Here is a 15,837-nt window from a genome sequence, read left to right as displayed (position 1 = left end):
AGAGAGAGAGAGAGAGAAGGAGAAGATCTGCACCGTTTGTGTAATCTAACGGTTGGTTTTTGAAAGTCCGTAAGTGGTCCGCAGCAGAAGGGGCTCCTTGGTTAGAGAAGAGAGAGAGGTTTTACTGTAAAAGGAGAGAAAGAAGACAACAATCCTTTCTCTGATAAGTCTTCTTGTGTTTGTGTATCCAAGAGTGTTTCTCTTGAGAGTTTTCCTCTAGTGATCTAGAGAGATTGGTGGCTGTAATCCCATTTATCATAGTGGAAGTTCTTCGAAGATTGTCCCGTGGTTTTTACCCTTCACATTGAAAGGTTTCCACGTTAAAATTGGTGTATTTGCTGCTGTTATTTGTTGTTCTTGTTGTGATTTTACTGTATAATCTGGTTCCTCTCCCAACAAAGTGGTATCAGAGCCACTGGTGAGCGGATAAAACCATGGATGTCAATACAAGCCGGATGGTTAGCTTGAATGGGAGGAACTACATGATCTGGAAGGCAAAGATGGAAGACATACTCTACTGCAAAGACTTGTATTCTCCAATTGAAGGTGAAAAGCCAGAGACGATGTCTGAGATGATTAGAAGAAGCTAAACAGAAAAACCATTGGAGTTATACGGCAATGGCTCGATGACAACGTCCTCCATCATGTTTTGAAAGAGACCACAACTCTCGCATTATAGAGGAAGCTTGAAAGCTTATACGAAAGGAAGACGGCAACCAACAAAGCTTTTTTGATTAGAAAGCTTGTTAATCTGAAATACAAAGAAGATACCTCAATCAATGAGCACTTGAATGAGATGCAGAACATTGTCAATCAGCTCTCCTCAATGAATATGGTTCTTGATGACGAATTACAGGCGTTACTACTTCTCAGTTCACTCCCTGATAGTTGGGAAACATTGGTGGTTTCAGTTAGCAACTCTACCCCGGAAGGTGTTGTGTCATTGAGTCAAGTGACTAGCAATTTGCTAAATGAAGAGGTGAGAAGAAAGTCTTTAGATTCTTCATATTCTGAGGCCGTGGTTGTAGAAAGAAGGGGAAGAGCTAAGAACTGGAGGCCACACCAACATTTTCATGGTCATGGGAAATCAAGAAGCAAGTCTCGGTCAAGGAAGGATGTTAAATGTTACCATTGCCATGAGAAGGGTCATTATAGAAGAGAATGTAGAAAAATGAAGAGAGAAAAGAAGAAGGGAGTGAAGGAAGATGAGTCGGACACTGCTGCGATTTCTTCAGATGGTGATATCATAATATTATCAGAGTCTCTGGAATGTGAAGAGCTACTTTCCGAATGTGAAAAAACATGTCTGAGCCTTTCAAGTGAAGGAATGACATGGGTTGTTGACAACGGTGCCTCATTCCATGCTACTCCTCGAAAAGAATTCTTCTCAAGTTACAGAGCAGGTGATCTTGGCTTAGTGAGAATGGGAAATAAAGGCGTCTCAAAAATTTTGGGAATTGGTGATGTGATTTGCAGACAAATTTAGGCTGCAAACTTGTGCTCAAGGATGTAAGGCATGTACCTGATCTCCGCTTGAATTTAATTTCAAATGGAAAGTTAGATGATGATGGCTACATGAATCTACTTGGCTGTGGAAAGTGGAAACTCATCAAGGGCTCCATGGTGATAGCAAGAGGGAGAAAATGTTGCACACTCTACAAAATGCAAGCTCGGTTATTCAAGGGGGAGCTGAACACGACAGAGAATGAAAGTTCCGTAGAAATATGGCATAAACAACTTGGCCACATGAGTGAGAAAGGGCTGCAAATTCTTGCCAAGAAGGAGATGCTTCCAGGAGTTAAAGGTACACATTTAAACAAATGTTCTCATTGTTTAGTCGGCAAACAACATAGAGTTTCCTTTCATAAAACTCATAGTAGGAAACAAAATATTTTGGACTTGGTTTACTCTAATGTTTGTGGTCCTTTGAAAGTTAAAACTATAGATGGAGCTTCTTATTTTGTTACTTTCATAGATGATCACTCAAGAAAAGTGTGGGCATATGCTTTGAAGACAAAAGACCAAGTGTTGCCGGTGTTTAAAAGTTTCCATACAATGGTTGAACGAGAGACGGGAAGGCAATTAAAGTGGAGAGTATTGTGGTCCATTTGTGCTGTCAATGTGTTAAATTACTCTTTAGTTTAGGTGTTCCTATATTATATAGTCGGGACACATGTATTTTAGATATGTAAATACACATCATACAACTTCCCTGTATAATTAGGGTTTAGGGTGATTGGTCGGGATTGAATTTGGCTTCTTACCTAATGAGTCATACCTTTGGTCCATGTTTGTGATTTGACGTTCTAAGGTTTTTTCCGCTGATTGTTTTGTTGGCTTCTTCTATTATCCATGATTGATTAGTTGTTGTGTATAATTCAGATATGACACCTAAAAAAAGAATGGCTACGAGAAAAAAAATGTGCACAGATTTGGAAACTGAAGGAAAATCAGAACCTAAGAAAAGAGTGACTGCAAGAAAAAAAAGGTTTCCCGCTTTACAGACTGAAGGAACATCAAGAGATTCACAGGGTTTCCGCAATGAAGGTACAAACCCTGAAACAGTAGTAGAGTTGCAAGATGTTGGAGATAATCGCCCAGAAAGATTAAAAGGATATGTTAGAGAAATAATAGAGGTTATAACCAACATTACCAAAAAGGCATCAAGACACAACATCGACATGACATTGGTAGAAGGTATTATTTTTACACTTGCTTCTGATGGTGTTCTTGGTTGTTTCACGTGTTCCTGTTATTATCATCGTCAATATGATGATTCCATTGTTTTCGAATTTCAGTAAAAGGAATGATTCTCATTATTAGATTTGATTCATTTAATTATACGGATAATCACTTTCCAACATGATAATGAAGGTTATGTTTTCAGAATTTATATTCCCAGTCCATCATTTATTTTATTTACTATGACTGCCTGATTACCTTTGTCACATGCTGTCCAGATATGTCAACTGAAATGAGGATGACCATAAAAAAAAAAAAAGTTTACAAATTTGGAAAATGGAGAGACATCAACTGATGCACAAAGATTTCACCGATCAAATACAAATCCTCAGACAGAGGCGGCTAAAATATTCAAGATGATTGCCCCGATAGACCAGAAGAATTCAATAAAGGAATCAGGAATGATAGTGTGAGGACTAGAAAGAATGCATCCAGAAGAAAAGACTTTTTTGAAAATTTGCAAGATGAAATACCATTGGCAGAAGGTATTTTTTAGAAACATTTACTTTTGCTCATCTGTTTTATGCCTTTCGACATGTATCTATTAGCATCATTACCAATATGAATGTAATTGACAAGGTAGTTGTTCATCCTGGTAACTAAGCAGTAGGTTTGCTGCATCATAGTCACAGTTCCTCTTTCGCATGGTCAAGCCTCATATCGAATTAGTGATAATGATATCAGACTAGGTTGTTTCTCTTTTTGGTGTATGTAAATAATCTAGAAGAATAGAGTTTTTTTAAACATTCATATGATCAGAGGGGTCAGTGATCAGTCACTTTTGATCGTGTGTTTAATCATTCAATATCTTACTATTACCATTTACCATCATTGTTGATATGAATGGTTCAGTCTTAACAACCTGCAGTGGAGAACGAGGTTACAGATCCAATGTCAGTTGGTCAAGCTTCATATCAAAAAACCAGAGAAGGTAATAATATGACACCTGACTATTTCTGTTTCTGGTATATTTAATTATAATCAGTCATATTTAAACAGATTACAATTGCAGGTGTAATCGTTGAATTCAAAGACACTGGTGATGACGAATTTCAGTGTGCCCACTGTCATGCACATTTTTGGCTGGATGAGGCAAATCAACGGACTTCAAGAACTGCACCTATTATATACACAAGCTGTTGTCAGAAAGGGCAGGCGCAACTCCCAGAACCAGCACAGACACCAGATTTCCTTGAACAATTGTTAAATCCAAACAATGGTCGACAAAGTTTAATCTTTAGAGACAATATTCGAGTATACAATTCGATATTTTCATTTACTTCCATGGGTGTAAAAATTGACAAGAATGTAAATAATGGGTCTGGACCTTACGTTTTTAAAATATGCGGGTAAGTGCATCATCTGATGGGTTCGATATTGCCGCTCAATGGTGAATATCCTAAATATGCTCAATTATATGTTTATGATACTCGCAACGAAATTAGAAATCGTATTAAAGCTATGGTGTCTGATGATGTTGAAAAGATCATCAAACCAGAAATTGTGCAGGGCCTCAAGCATATGCTTGACAATATCAATGAATTAGTAAAATTGTATCGAACTCTTAGAGATAAATTTGAAGATGGTTCTTTGCCTTCATATAACATTACCATAATGGGTCGACAATTGAATGACAGTAAACAATACGAGGAACCGATCGGTGATGAAATTGGTGGTTTGATTGTTGGCGATATAGGGGAATTCAATTCGAATAAATATATTATAATTCAATCAAACGAAGGGTATTTACAGCGGATTTCAAGAATATATCCAAAATGTATGTCGTTACAATATCCCATACTTTTTCCTTACGGTGAAGACATGTATAAACTTGGTTTAAAATTGCAATTAACTGCTCCAAATGCAGAAAACAAAAGAGATAAATTGTCGATGCGAAGTTTCATAGCATATCAAATTCATGATAGAGGGATAAATCCAAATACTTTGCTAAAAGGTGAGAGATTATTTCAGCAATATTTAGTAGATGCTTACGCAATAGTCGAAGAAGACCGTATGTATTTTATTAGGAAAAACAACAACAAATATAGGACTGAAAAACGTGATGAAATTTATACTACTTATTTAGGTGGAGCTAACTTAGGTCGAGATGTTGGCCAAAAAATTTTCCTTCCAAGTTCACACATTGGTAGTCCGCGAGATATGATAAATAATTATCAGGATGCAATGGCAATTTGTCGAAAATACGGGAACCCGGATTTGTTCATCACTTTCACATGCAACACAAAATGGCCTGAAATATTAAGATATTTTGAAAAAAAAACCGGGATACAAACAAGAAGACAGATCTGATATAGTCTCTAGAATTTTCAACTTGAAATTAAAAGATGTGGTAGCATATATTAAATCTGGCGAGCCATTTGGAGAAATCAAGGCAGACGTAGACACAATTGAATTTCAAAAAAGAGGGTTACCTCATGCTCATATGTTGCTCTAGTTAAAAAAAACATCATAAATGCTACACACCGAGTGACATCGATTCTATTATTTTAGCTGAATTACCAGATGAGAAAACTTTACGAAATTGTTAGCCAATTTATGATTCATGGGCCTTGCGGAGAAATTGATATGAAAGTTCCATGCATCCGCGACCGCAAATGCTCTAAATTTTTCCCAAAACAATACAACAACGAGACCATATTCCAAATAATCAAATCGCCTATGTACAAACGACGTGATAATGAGACGAGATTCACTATAAAAAATAAGATTCAGATCGGAAACGAATTTGTTGTACCTTATAATGCTAATTTGTTATTAAAATACAATGCTCATATCAATGTTGAATCGTGCTCTCAATCCATGTTGATCAAATATTTATTTAAATATATCAACAAGGGTCCCAACGGAGCACAAATAGGAATATACGGCAATACGAACGATGAAATTCAATCTTATCTCAATTGTCGATATCTAGGCCCACATGAATTGGTATGGAGACTATTTGAATATTCAATCCATTCAAAACATCTTGCAGTACTACGTTTAGATATTCATCTACCTTCATAAGAAAATGTTGTGTTTAGAGAAACTGATTCTGTAGAATCTGTTGTGAAAAATAAAGCAAACGATCGTACAACCCTTACTGGTTGGTTCAATACGAACAAAACTTTTCAGGAAAATAATACTCATGATGAAGCAAAAGAATTAACTTATGCTGAATTTCTGACTAAATTTGTTTGGGATAAAAGCAAGAAAGTGTGGACGCTAAGAAAACAATATAAGACAATTGGTAGAATAGCTTATATCCACCCCATGAGAGGCGAATTATATTATTTGCGAATGTTATTGACTATCCAGAAAGGTTGTTATGATTTTATTTCGGTCAGAACTATTAAAGGTGTTACATATTCTTCTTATCAAGAAGCATGTGAAGCTTTAGGTCTATGACAAGGAATGGATTGAAGCATTAACAAACTCATCGCATGTTGCTACAGCTTCAGAAATGCGCTATTTGTTTGTTACCATACTTATATTCTATGACGTTGTAAATCCAAAAAAACTTCTCGAGACACATTGGTTAAACATGTGTGAAGATATCATACACAAAGCTCGAATCGACTTGGGTGACCTTAATGTAAATATACCAGAGCCACAACTCAAAAATAATCTTTTATTTGAATTGGAACGATTATTAAATATGTCATCTAAATCATTAAAAGATTATCGATTACCGATGCCAGATGAAAACAAGATATCATAACTCAATAACAGGTTGCTAAGAGAAGAATTCAGCTTTGATGTTTAGGCCCATTTATCTTATTTATGATGAAGCTCCAATGTGTAACAAGTATTATTTCGAGTCACTAGAAAAAACTCTTCGTGACATTCTTTCAAATTCTGATGATACACAAGTCCAGGCTAAAAAACCTGTTTGGTGGAAAACCTATTTTGTTAGGAGGAGATTTCAGACAAATCTTACCGATTGAAAAAAAATAATTGGTTGACAAATACTTAACGCATCCTTGGAAAACTCATTCTTCAAATGGTTGTATTTCCGGGCGACTGTTACTGTGGTACTGTTTGCACCCATACAACCCATGTAAGTCGATCCATGTTTTTTTTACATTCACATTCCTGTATCAATTTCACTTACTTTTCAGTATAATATTATACTAAATATCTTATGTACTAGATAACATAACGATTGTCGTAAAAATTGATAGCATTCCAAACTGTTCGAAACAACTATCTTTATATCTACGCTATATCATCACCATCATCAATATCCCATTCCATGATCGCTAAACTGATCAACCGCGCCTACACCAAGCGCGGGCAAAAATTCTAGTAAACCCTAATACCAACTCTATTCTGATCTGAAACCCTAGACAACACTTGCCCCTGCCTCCCTCATCATATCACTAAATTCTTGAAGCCTGAGCGGGTTGCCTTCGTGATCCGTACAATGATCCCCACCGGACCATTTGTCCAACTTCTTCTGGTCTCGTTTCTTCACGTGTTTTTGCCACTGGAACATCCATATCACGTTGGTTACGAGGAAAACCATCCACCACTGGATTGCCATCATCGTCTGCGGTGGAGGTGGAGGACAAGGGTTGAGGACGGGTGGTGCTGCTGGTGCTGCTGGTGCTGCTGAGACAGTGAGGGAGGCGGTGATGGCTCCTCCGCCGATGATGGCTGCCGTTGCAAGCACAATCTTCTTCCAGTTGGCCATTTCTCTCTTTTTCTTTTTCTTTTCTTTTTGTGTGGAGGAAAAGAGTGAGGGAAAGGCCTATTTAATATAGAGAACGAGGTGGGAGCTGATTGGTCGAAAGTTGGAGGTGCGGATCGCCACCTCCCACCGTTGATTAAAATAAAAGGGGGCAGATTAAAACACGTGTTTGTTGGAGTTCCTGAGCTAGTTTTAAATGTTATTTGACGTCCAATGGCCCTAAATTTGATGGCACATCAGTGGTAGAGCCACATCCCACTCACTTTTTTGTAATAATATCATTCAGGGATCCGGATCCTCTCCTTATATCTCTCTGCTAATATTTCCTCATAAAACAATCTTAGCCGTCCAATCTTATTTAAGGGCCAAGATCTCATACAATCTCTCATCTCTCTTTCTCTTCCGGAATTCACATCATACCCAGAATATCAAGTTCAGGGTAACTAGGATGCAAGTTTCATTCTTGTAATTGAACCTTCAGCCTTCAGCAATTCCACACGAAAACATAGAGGAAAGAAGTCCATACATGTCGTCCATTCTGCAAATCCAACTTCAAAGAATGATCCCATAGAAACAATCCAAAACTAACCTCAGACATTGAACTAAATTATTAAAACACCATTGAATCATACGATTCCAACATGAATCAAAATTCACTTCTTTAAATATATATAAATTTGAACTTAATGACTTCAAACATGTAAAATTCAATCTTTCCAATCGAGGCTTAATTTCCAAAAGTCGTTTCCATCTGGGTTCCTAAATGTTTCAAACACCTAGAAAGCTAGAAATTTTGGGCGCCATTTATTCATCACCGTAATCAATTTCGAGATTTCTGGGTAACCAAAGAAGCTTTTATCAGTGAAAATGTGTAAAAATCGAAACATGCAATTTGAAGTGAGAGGTGAAGAGAAATTGGGCAGAACATCTTACGAACTGAAACTCGGGAAGTTGTGGTGTTTAGGGATTTGAAGTCGCGGATGGACCAATTCTCTGTATCTCTTCCTCAACTCTCTGCGTCTCTCTCACTCTTTCTCTTTCTCTCTCTCGCTCAGCATTCGAAGTCGTACGAGGTTTTGGATTAAAAGAGGAGACATCTTGGCCTTTGAATAAATTTGGACGGCCAAGATTGTTTTATGAGGAAATATTAGCAGAGAGATATGAGGAGAGGATCCGGATACATCATTCAGGTATATAAATGACGTAAAAGCTTTTGTAGCGTGGTGTTAATATCATTCAGGTATTTAAAAAGCCCTTTACGGTTTTTTTATTTAGAAGCTTTTGTTTAGGCTGACGTAAACAATATCACTCTAAGAAGAAAAGGCTGTCAAACTAGCTACCTGAGATATATTTCCTAACTTTCTAATCAATCGTTTTTTTTTCTTAAATCAAATAGGGAATTAGACGATGTTTCTTATTCGGATGAACTTTTCACTCAATCGTTATGTAAGAATAACATTTCATTATCTGTCCATAGTAAGTTATACATAATGACCATCATAAACAACACATAATATATAAAACGTATGTATACGATATGATTTAGCATGTGTGGCAAGATATCTAAGGCATGCGTCCATGATGGAGTGGGGGATTGAAGAGAAAATCTTAGGTGTGGCTAACGCATCACGTGTCCTGTGCGACCCACCAGTCACACAACAACACGTGTTTTTCTTTTTCCCCAACCACCCCCCCCCCACCCACCACCACCACCAGCGTTCTTCTTCTTCTTCTTCCTCTTCCTTCCTCTGTTCCAGTGCTTCTTCTTCCTTTCTCCGGTAGGAAATCGATCCCCTCCGATCTTCTTTCCCTCTGCCCATACACCGCCTCAAACCTGCAACCTACAACCCCCGCTGCCTCCACCGTAAGCCTCACCGGAGGAAGAAGAAACTTTGCCGGAGGAAGGCCGAAGAAGAGGAAGGAAGAGGACACCCCGTGTAAAGAACGAAGAAGCTTTGCCGGAGGAAGGAAGAAGAAGCGCCGGAGCAGAGGAAGGAAGAGGAAGAAGAAGAAAAAGAAGAAGAAGGCAGGTGTGAAAAAAAAAAAAAAATCGTGTACAAAGAATGGTTAGGTGCGTATGTGTCAGGTGGTGCGGCTGTTGCACCTAAGAATTTCTCGGGATTGAATTATACACTATGCCTTGCTAAGCTTGATTTTATTTATACATAAAGATGTGGACAGTGTTTGTCCACTTGTCCATAATCAAGCGTAAATGTGACTTGTGAGACTCACAAACCTCGTATATTAAATTAAGGGAAAATGTCTATTTAGTATTAATTGTAACTCTTCATTGCTCATTCCAATGACAATCTTTTCTATGAGCCAATTTGAATGAAAGTAAACTATTTTTGTGCCTAAATGGTCAAATCTTCACTAAAGTCTTAACAAACTATATTATTTTAAGACTATTTTACCCCCACCTCTTCAACATAAAAAGACTTGGCCGGAACCTCAGACTCCGGTCACCGGCCGCCAGACTCCGGTCACCAGAATTTCCCCGATCTCCGGACTCTGGTTACCGGAATTTCCCCAGAAACCAGTTACTGACCCCAATAACCAACAACTGATCAGTTAATGACCCTCACTAACCAGTTACTAACCCTCAGTAACCAGTTACTGACCCCTAGTAACCAGTTCACTAACTAGTTACTGACCCTCACTGACTAGTTACTGACACTCAGTAACCAGTTACTGACCCCTAGTAACCAGTTCACTAACCAGTTACTGACACCCAATGACCAGTTACTGACCCCTACTGACCAGAACAGAAGTCACACCTGAGCTTTCTCCTTGTTGTTCACATTACATATCAACATTACATACTGAACCATGCCAAGTCCCTTACTGAACTAGCTCTCATCTTCTTAATTGAACTCCAAGACATAAATCATATAGAATTAACTGTTCAGTACAATTGAATCACCAAAATTGACGAAAATCAACAAGGAAATGAACTTCTAAACCAAAATTAATACAGGAACACTCCAGAATCAAAATCCAGCACTTAGCAAATCGAAACCTAACTATAAGCCAAAAATAAGATAAAATTAGAAACAGCAGCAATCCAAATCGCTCTATAACACACTCCAACACCAAAATTAAGCAAAATCAACTCGAATCCGGAAATCATAACAACTTGAATTGGAAACCCTAACCTGCTTAACGGCCAGAAGCTCGCCGGAGCTGAGATTCATGCCCATGTAGACGCGGCCGAAGGCGCCGCAGCCGATCAACTCGCCCTTGTGCCATCGGACCAGAGGCGCGGTCTCTTTGGGGACGAAAGAGGACGGAGGCGGCGACAACAGCGGGGAGGGTTTGGAGAAGACTCGGGATTTCCGAAGGGAGGTGGTGATCTTGTCGACTAAGGTTACCGGGGAGTCGTCGATGTCCGGTGGCGGGAACACGATGTGACGAGCCCGGAAGCTCCCGAACCTTGGCCGGGGATGAAGCGGCGGGTGGGGCGGCATCAGCGAATGAGGGTGGCGACGAAGGAGAGAGAGTGAGAGAGAGAGAGAGAGAGAGAGAGAGAGAGAGAGAGAGAGAGAGAGAGAGAGAGAGAGAGAGAGAGAGAGAGAGAGAAAGAGACGAAGAGAGAGAGAGAGAGAGAGAGAGAGAGAGAGAGTAGAGAGAGAATANAACGTAGATGAGAGAGAGAGAGAGAGAGAGAAGGGTACAGTTGACATTTTATTAAGAATCATTGAAATGAGCTATGAGAAAATATTTTAATTGGATTGGGGTTTAAGAACTTGTTTTTAGGTATTTGGGTATTTTCTCTTAAATTAAATATATCAGATTGATTTCAATTCGATGTTAATATATATGGTACAAAAGTATAATCTTGTTTACATGCAATGGATAACGTAAACTTGTACCACATTCACTTATTTCCGACTCATTGGAGCCATTGCCATTTCATAGTACTCCCATCTATATTTCCACAATTCCACGCCCATATAATATATCAAATGCATTCACAACTTCAACTCCAAAAGAAAAAACCAAGTACAAAAAAAATTATAATTCGATAGTCCCAGCATAAATCTTCTTATTCTCATTTTTATTTCGACTCATGCCTCCCTCCACCATGGGGGGCATCGAGCCCATTGCTACTTCGTGGTTCCTTGCATCCATATTTCCATGCCATCCTGAAACAATTCATTCAAGAATTAAAACATTTAGACCATTAACGTTAATTAATCTAAGAGTCAATGATAGATCGAAAAACATTGTAATATAGAATTCAAATTCATATATGGATCTACTTTTCTTAATTTCTTTACTACTTTTTCATTTTCTTGCATGTACACCTCTCTAATTATTGTATAAACTCTATATTTCAAAAGTCGTCCATTTATTTGACAATTAGATAGATATATATGGTTGAACACTATGCATATGTTTTGATCGAGTTTTTTTACTCTCTTCTTTATGTTGTGTGACGGTAACAACGTACGTGGTATAATTATTAGCAGTGAACTAACATTATCAACTAGAATGAAAATGACCAAGTTAAGAATTTGGAAAGAGATTTACAAAAAACGACGTACCAATGGACATGTTGAAACCGCGACTTTCGAGCTCACGATACTCCTGGCACAAGGCGCAGGCCTCACAGAAGCAGTGAACCAAACAATCACCACAAGGGCTCTCTTCCAAAGAATACTGCTGCCTCATTTTCGAGCGGTAGAAGCAAGAATAGATGCAAGAACAACCAGTCACAAAAGCTATCAACGCATACAATGCTCCACTTACACCACAAGCTACATTTGTAGAACGCAATTAGATCTCAATGATATCTGTCTATAGCAAGTAAGGGAAAACAAAAAGATATAGAAGGATCAGAGAAAGCTGGTGCTTACATGTAGAGCCTTTATCCACAATCTCAGCAATCTGGCCAAAGGTGACGCAAGGACACCAAAATGTTAGGCAGTCTGTGCATAGATACATACACAAAAAATTAGTTTCGAGCAAATTAATTACAAAGATGGATCGGGGTAGGTTGTGAGGTAATTACAGCTTTTGGGATCGGAGAAGCAGTCAAGGAGGCCGGATTTCCAAGGCTCGGGGGCTCGAGCATGGAGATGATGATGATATGGAGGAGCATCTGCTGGCATGTGGGAGTTATCATGAGCAGGATGACTATAGTAGGGGTCGCTGGAGTTCACCGGAATACCCGTTGCCGGAGCATCTGAGAACTTCTCGTAAGAACTCGCCTTTGATGAGGACATGATGATGAGGAGGTTTACAAGATAAGAGAAAGGTTTGAAGCAGCCTGCTGTATCTTCAACTCTTTGTAAATAAATGAGATAGACGAACAAGAATTTATAGTCGTATGAAGCACGACCAAGTTGGCCAACTTTATCTTATTCAAATGACGCTAAATCGCTAATGATCGAAGTTCAGGTACGGGGAGACTGCCGGTCATCTTTAGTTGACTACGCGTTTTATGCCGTATGAGATGTGGGAAATGGTTGTGTACCTAGCTACATGCGCGTACATCAAGCCATTACGGTCTCTTTAAGAATTGAATAGAAAAAAATGGAGACAAAGTTAGAGAAAAGGCTGAGAAATAATATGAAAGTAGGCAGCTCTGACGGGGAAAAAAAAGTTTTGAAATTTGTCTCTTCACGAAATTTGGATGCTTTACTTTAATTCACAAACAACTTGAATCCAAATAGAGAAGGTAATCCCTTTTCACGACCTCCCCAACCAACAATGGAAATTTGGACTCAGACACGAACATATATTTCCAATTTGTCCAATAGTGGAAAGTGAAGGTCTGATTATTTCATATATTGTCACACTGTTAGACTACTATTCACCCTTACAAAGATAGATCTGTTCTATTATAACTACCATAACAAAATTCGACGTTAACGTCCAAAGCTTGAAAGATATTAGCTCTCGTTTACAATGGATAATGTAAACGTATAACACATTCAATTATATCCGACTCATGCCTCCCTCCACCGTTGGGGGGACTGGAGCCATTGCCATATCATAGTTCCTCCCATGCATCCATATTTCCTTGCCATCCTGAAAAAGACATCGAACTTAAAAAAATCAAAGCACTTCATTAGCTTATTTATAAGGTAAGGAGCAAAGGGTTACAAAATGACGTACCGACGGAGTTCACGGTACTCCTGGCATAAGGCAAGCGCACTTAGCGACTGCCTAGGCAGAAAGCGCAAAATTTGCTAGGAGTTCACCTTAAGCAGAAAATTTGCTCCAGCTACAAGACTGTCCATTTCATCTTCCTTGCTAAGACAGACCTCTGTCAAGCTTTTCTTTAAAGAGATCCGCAAAATTGTAAGCTCCACCACCTGTCGCCTTCTCACCATTATCACTAGTTTAATACATTTGCATAACTCAGAAGTGCATGCCACAAAGAATCATGACATTACAAAGCTGTAAGATAAAGAAAAATACCTTAATAACGCACTCCTCATTGGCAGAAGCACCATTATGCTGGCACCGTGAAACATTGTCTACAATGATAAGCAAATGACCAGAACTACGAGAACTAATTACTACAATGACAGTGCATCTGAAAGCTTCTTTAACAGTGATCAAATGAGAGACTGAACAAGTAACATATTGGCAACCATATAGAAGTTGAAACTATTCAACATGCACCAAAAGAATTTCAACAGGGGTGGTTTCCGCAATCAAAATAAAGAGTTCTTTGGCCAAAGCTTCAATTTTTATTTACAGGGTTATTCTCACAATGAATGTCCATTGCTGTAAAACAAACCAGAATAGCACCAAGAAGCTAATTTTATTCCAATAAGCTCATGCAAACAATCAAACAAACTAGTTTCAACCCAATGTTTCAACATCGATCCTCACTTACTCAACATAGGCAACTGTTTGAAAAGCTTCAAAGTAGAGATGACCTAGCTATGTGGATAGGTTTCATACCAACTTGTTCCTTTATTACTCTCATGCTATCTTTCCCCAACTTAATGGGTTAGCCCCATCCTACAACATAAACAAATACCAAATTTATTTTCTGTTCTTGTTTTTGGTGTTGTACGTGTATATTGATATTTTTTTTTTTTTGAAGAGTTGCAGTGCTTGTTACAATAATAGTATAATACGAACATGAAAATTGGAACATGTCAAGTTGGTAGCTGATGAGAGTGAGTCCACATTCAACAGTCCAGCACTCAATGGAAGACTGACAGAATAGAAGCTTGAAATTGCATCTACTTTAATCAGCTGACTTCCAATTCCAGAATTGATTGGTTGTGCAAATATTGAGCATTTGATCTTGACTTCCACTTGGACGATGGTGCTGCTAATTGAGGTGTTAAGCTCAACTACTCCATGATGATAGCGTGCTTTTAACCTTGCCAAAAGAAAATAAACCTCTCACAATTGTGAAGTTTTCACTACCTGAAACCTTGCTAAGAAGATCAAAGGGTTAATGCATGCAGATGCAGGACTAGTGTAAGCGGCTATAATACAAAAGCTTTGACAATGTTTCAACCTAACAACAACAACAACAAAAAAACATTTTAGTGCTCCAAGTGCATCAAACTTTAGTACGTTTCGCTCGTTATTATACCTCTAATTGTACCAAATGAGATAACAAAATGGATAAACCTACTTGTTTGAAGATGTCTAATCAAAAAAATTGTCTCATCAATTTTCTTTTTTGCTGACTTCGAAAAATCATTAGGAAAAATCCAGTTAGAGATTTCGGTATTCCGTTAACTATTGAGTCATACAGCTTCATTTTTCAATGAAAATAGTTCTATCTGCCCCAAGTCTAAAACATAAGTGCCTTCACAATGCATTGCTGTGTGGGCTGCATTCAAATAGAGCCCAGATTACTGAGGCCCAAATACTCATACTCACTGAGGCCCAAAACTATGTTGGATGTTCAATTATTTTGAACTGGTTAACTTAGCCTTAACATGCATTTTTATTTTTTATTTTTTTTTTTCGAATTTCATTAGCCTTAACATGCTTCCTATGTTATATGTACATGCCATTCCTTGACATGCTTCCAAGGTTGCAGTACAATCAGCAAGGCTAAAGATGCAACCTGATCAAAAACTTGTAAAGAAGGCAGTTAAACTTGCATTGAATGATTTGAAGGACAAAAACGCTGGAGTTTTTCTAAGCGCTCATGCCCTCAAGGTAATATATTGCTCTCACTTGCTGCCAGCTATGCAGTTTACTGTACTGATATGACAAAGAGATACTTCATTTGACCTTGGCTGCATAAAGGGAAAGATCATTTCAGTCATAGAGATGAACGACAGAGAACAACCTCACAGAAGCAAAGAAGATCCATTTTATCTTTTTGAAGATGATCACTTCCAGGATGCAGGGTATCAAGATGAGGAGTATGAATGTGAGGATGCCTTCACGGCCATGGATATATAAACTTG

The 15,837-nt window shown here is 38.3% G+C and overlaps 1 protein-coding gene across 1 annotated transcript; it reads right to left on the bottom strand.

Moving 5' to 3' along the window:
- Positions 1–11,442: 11,442 nt before the first annotated feature.
- Positions 11,443–12,721, bottom strand: LOC101307006 (protein PLANT CADMIUM RESISTANCE 2-like). The gene is made up of 4 exons (XM_004297430.1): positions 12,450–12,721; positions 12,295–12,366; positions 11,983–12,195; positions 11,443–11,580 (listed from the first exon to the last, which is right to left on the bottom strand). Exons 1-4 carry the CDS (start codon positions 12,661–12,663, stop codon positions 11,450–11,452), a joined length of 630 nt encoding a protein of 209 aa, XP_004297478.1. The 5' UTR covers positions 12,664–12,721; the 3' UTR covers positions 11,443–11,449.
- Between the last annotated feature and the right edge of the window lie 3,116 nt (positions 12,722–15,837).

The sequence above is a fragment of the Fragaria vesca genome, linkage group LG4 (genome assembly GCF_000184155.1).
Source record: "Fragaria vesca subsp. vesca linkage group LG4, FraVesHawaii_1.0, whole genome shotgun sequence".
NCBI classification, from domain to species: domain Eukaryota; kingdom Viridiplantae; phylum Streptophyta; class Magnoliopsida; order Rosales; family Rosaceae; genus Fragaria; species Fragaria vesca.
This window is presented reverse-complemented; position numbering and strand designations above follow the sequence as displayed.

Coding starts and splice junctions, on each gene's coding strand:
- LOC101307006 (XM_004297430.1), bottom strand. CDS start 12,663: ATGTCCTCATCAAAGGCGAGTTCTTACGAGAAGTTCTCAGATGCTCCG. Junction 12,367..12,449: donor CTTCTCCGATCCCAAAAGCT/GTAATTACCTCA, acceptor ATCTATGCACAG/ACTGCCTAACATTTTGGTGT. Junction 11,581..11,982: donor CGGTTTCAACATGTCCATTG/GTACGTCGTTTT, acceptor GAATTGTTTCAG/GATGGCATGGAAATATGGAT.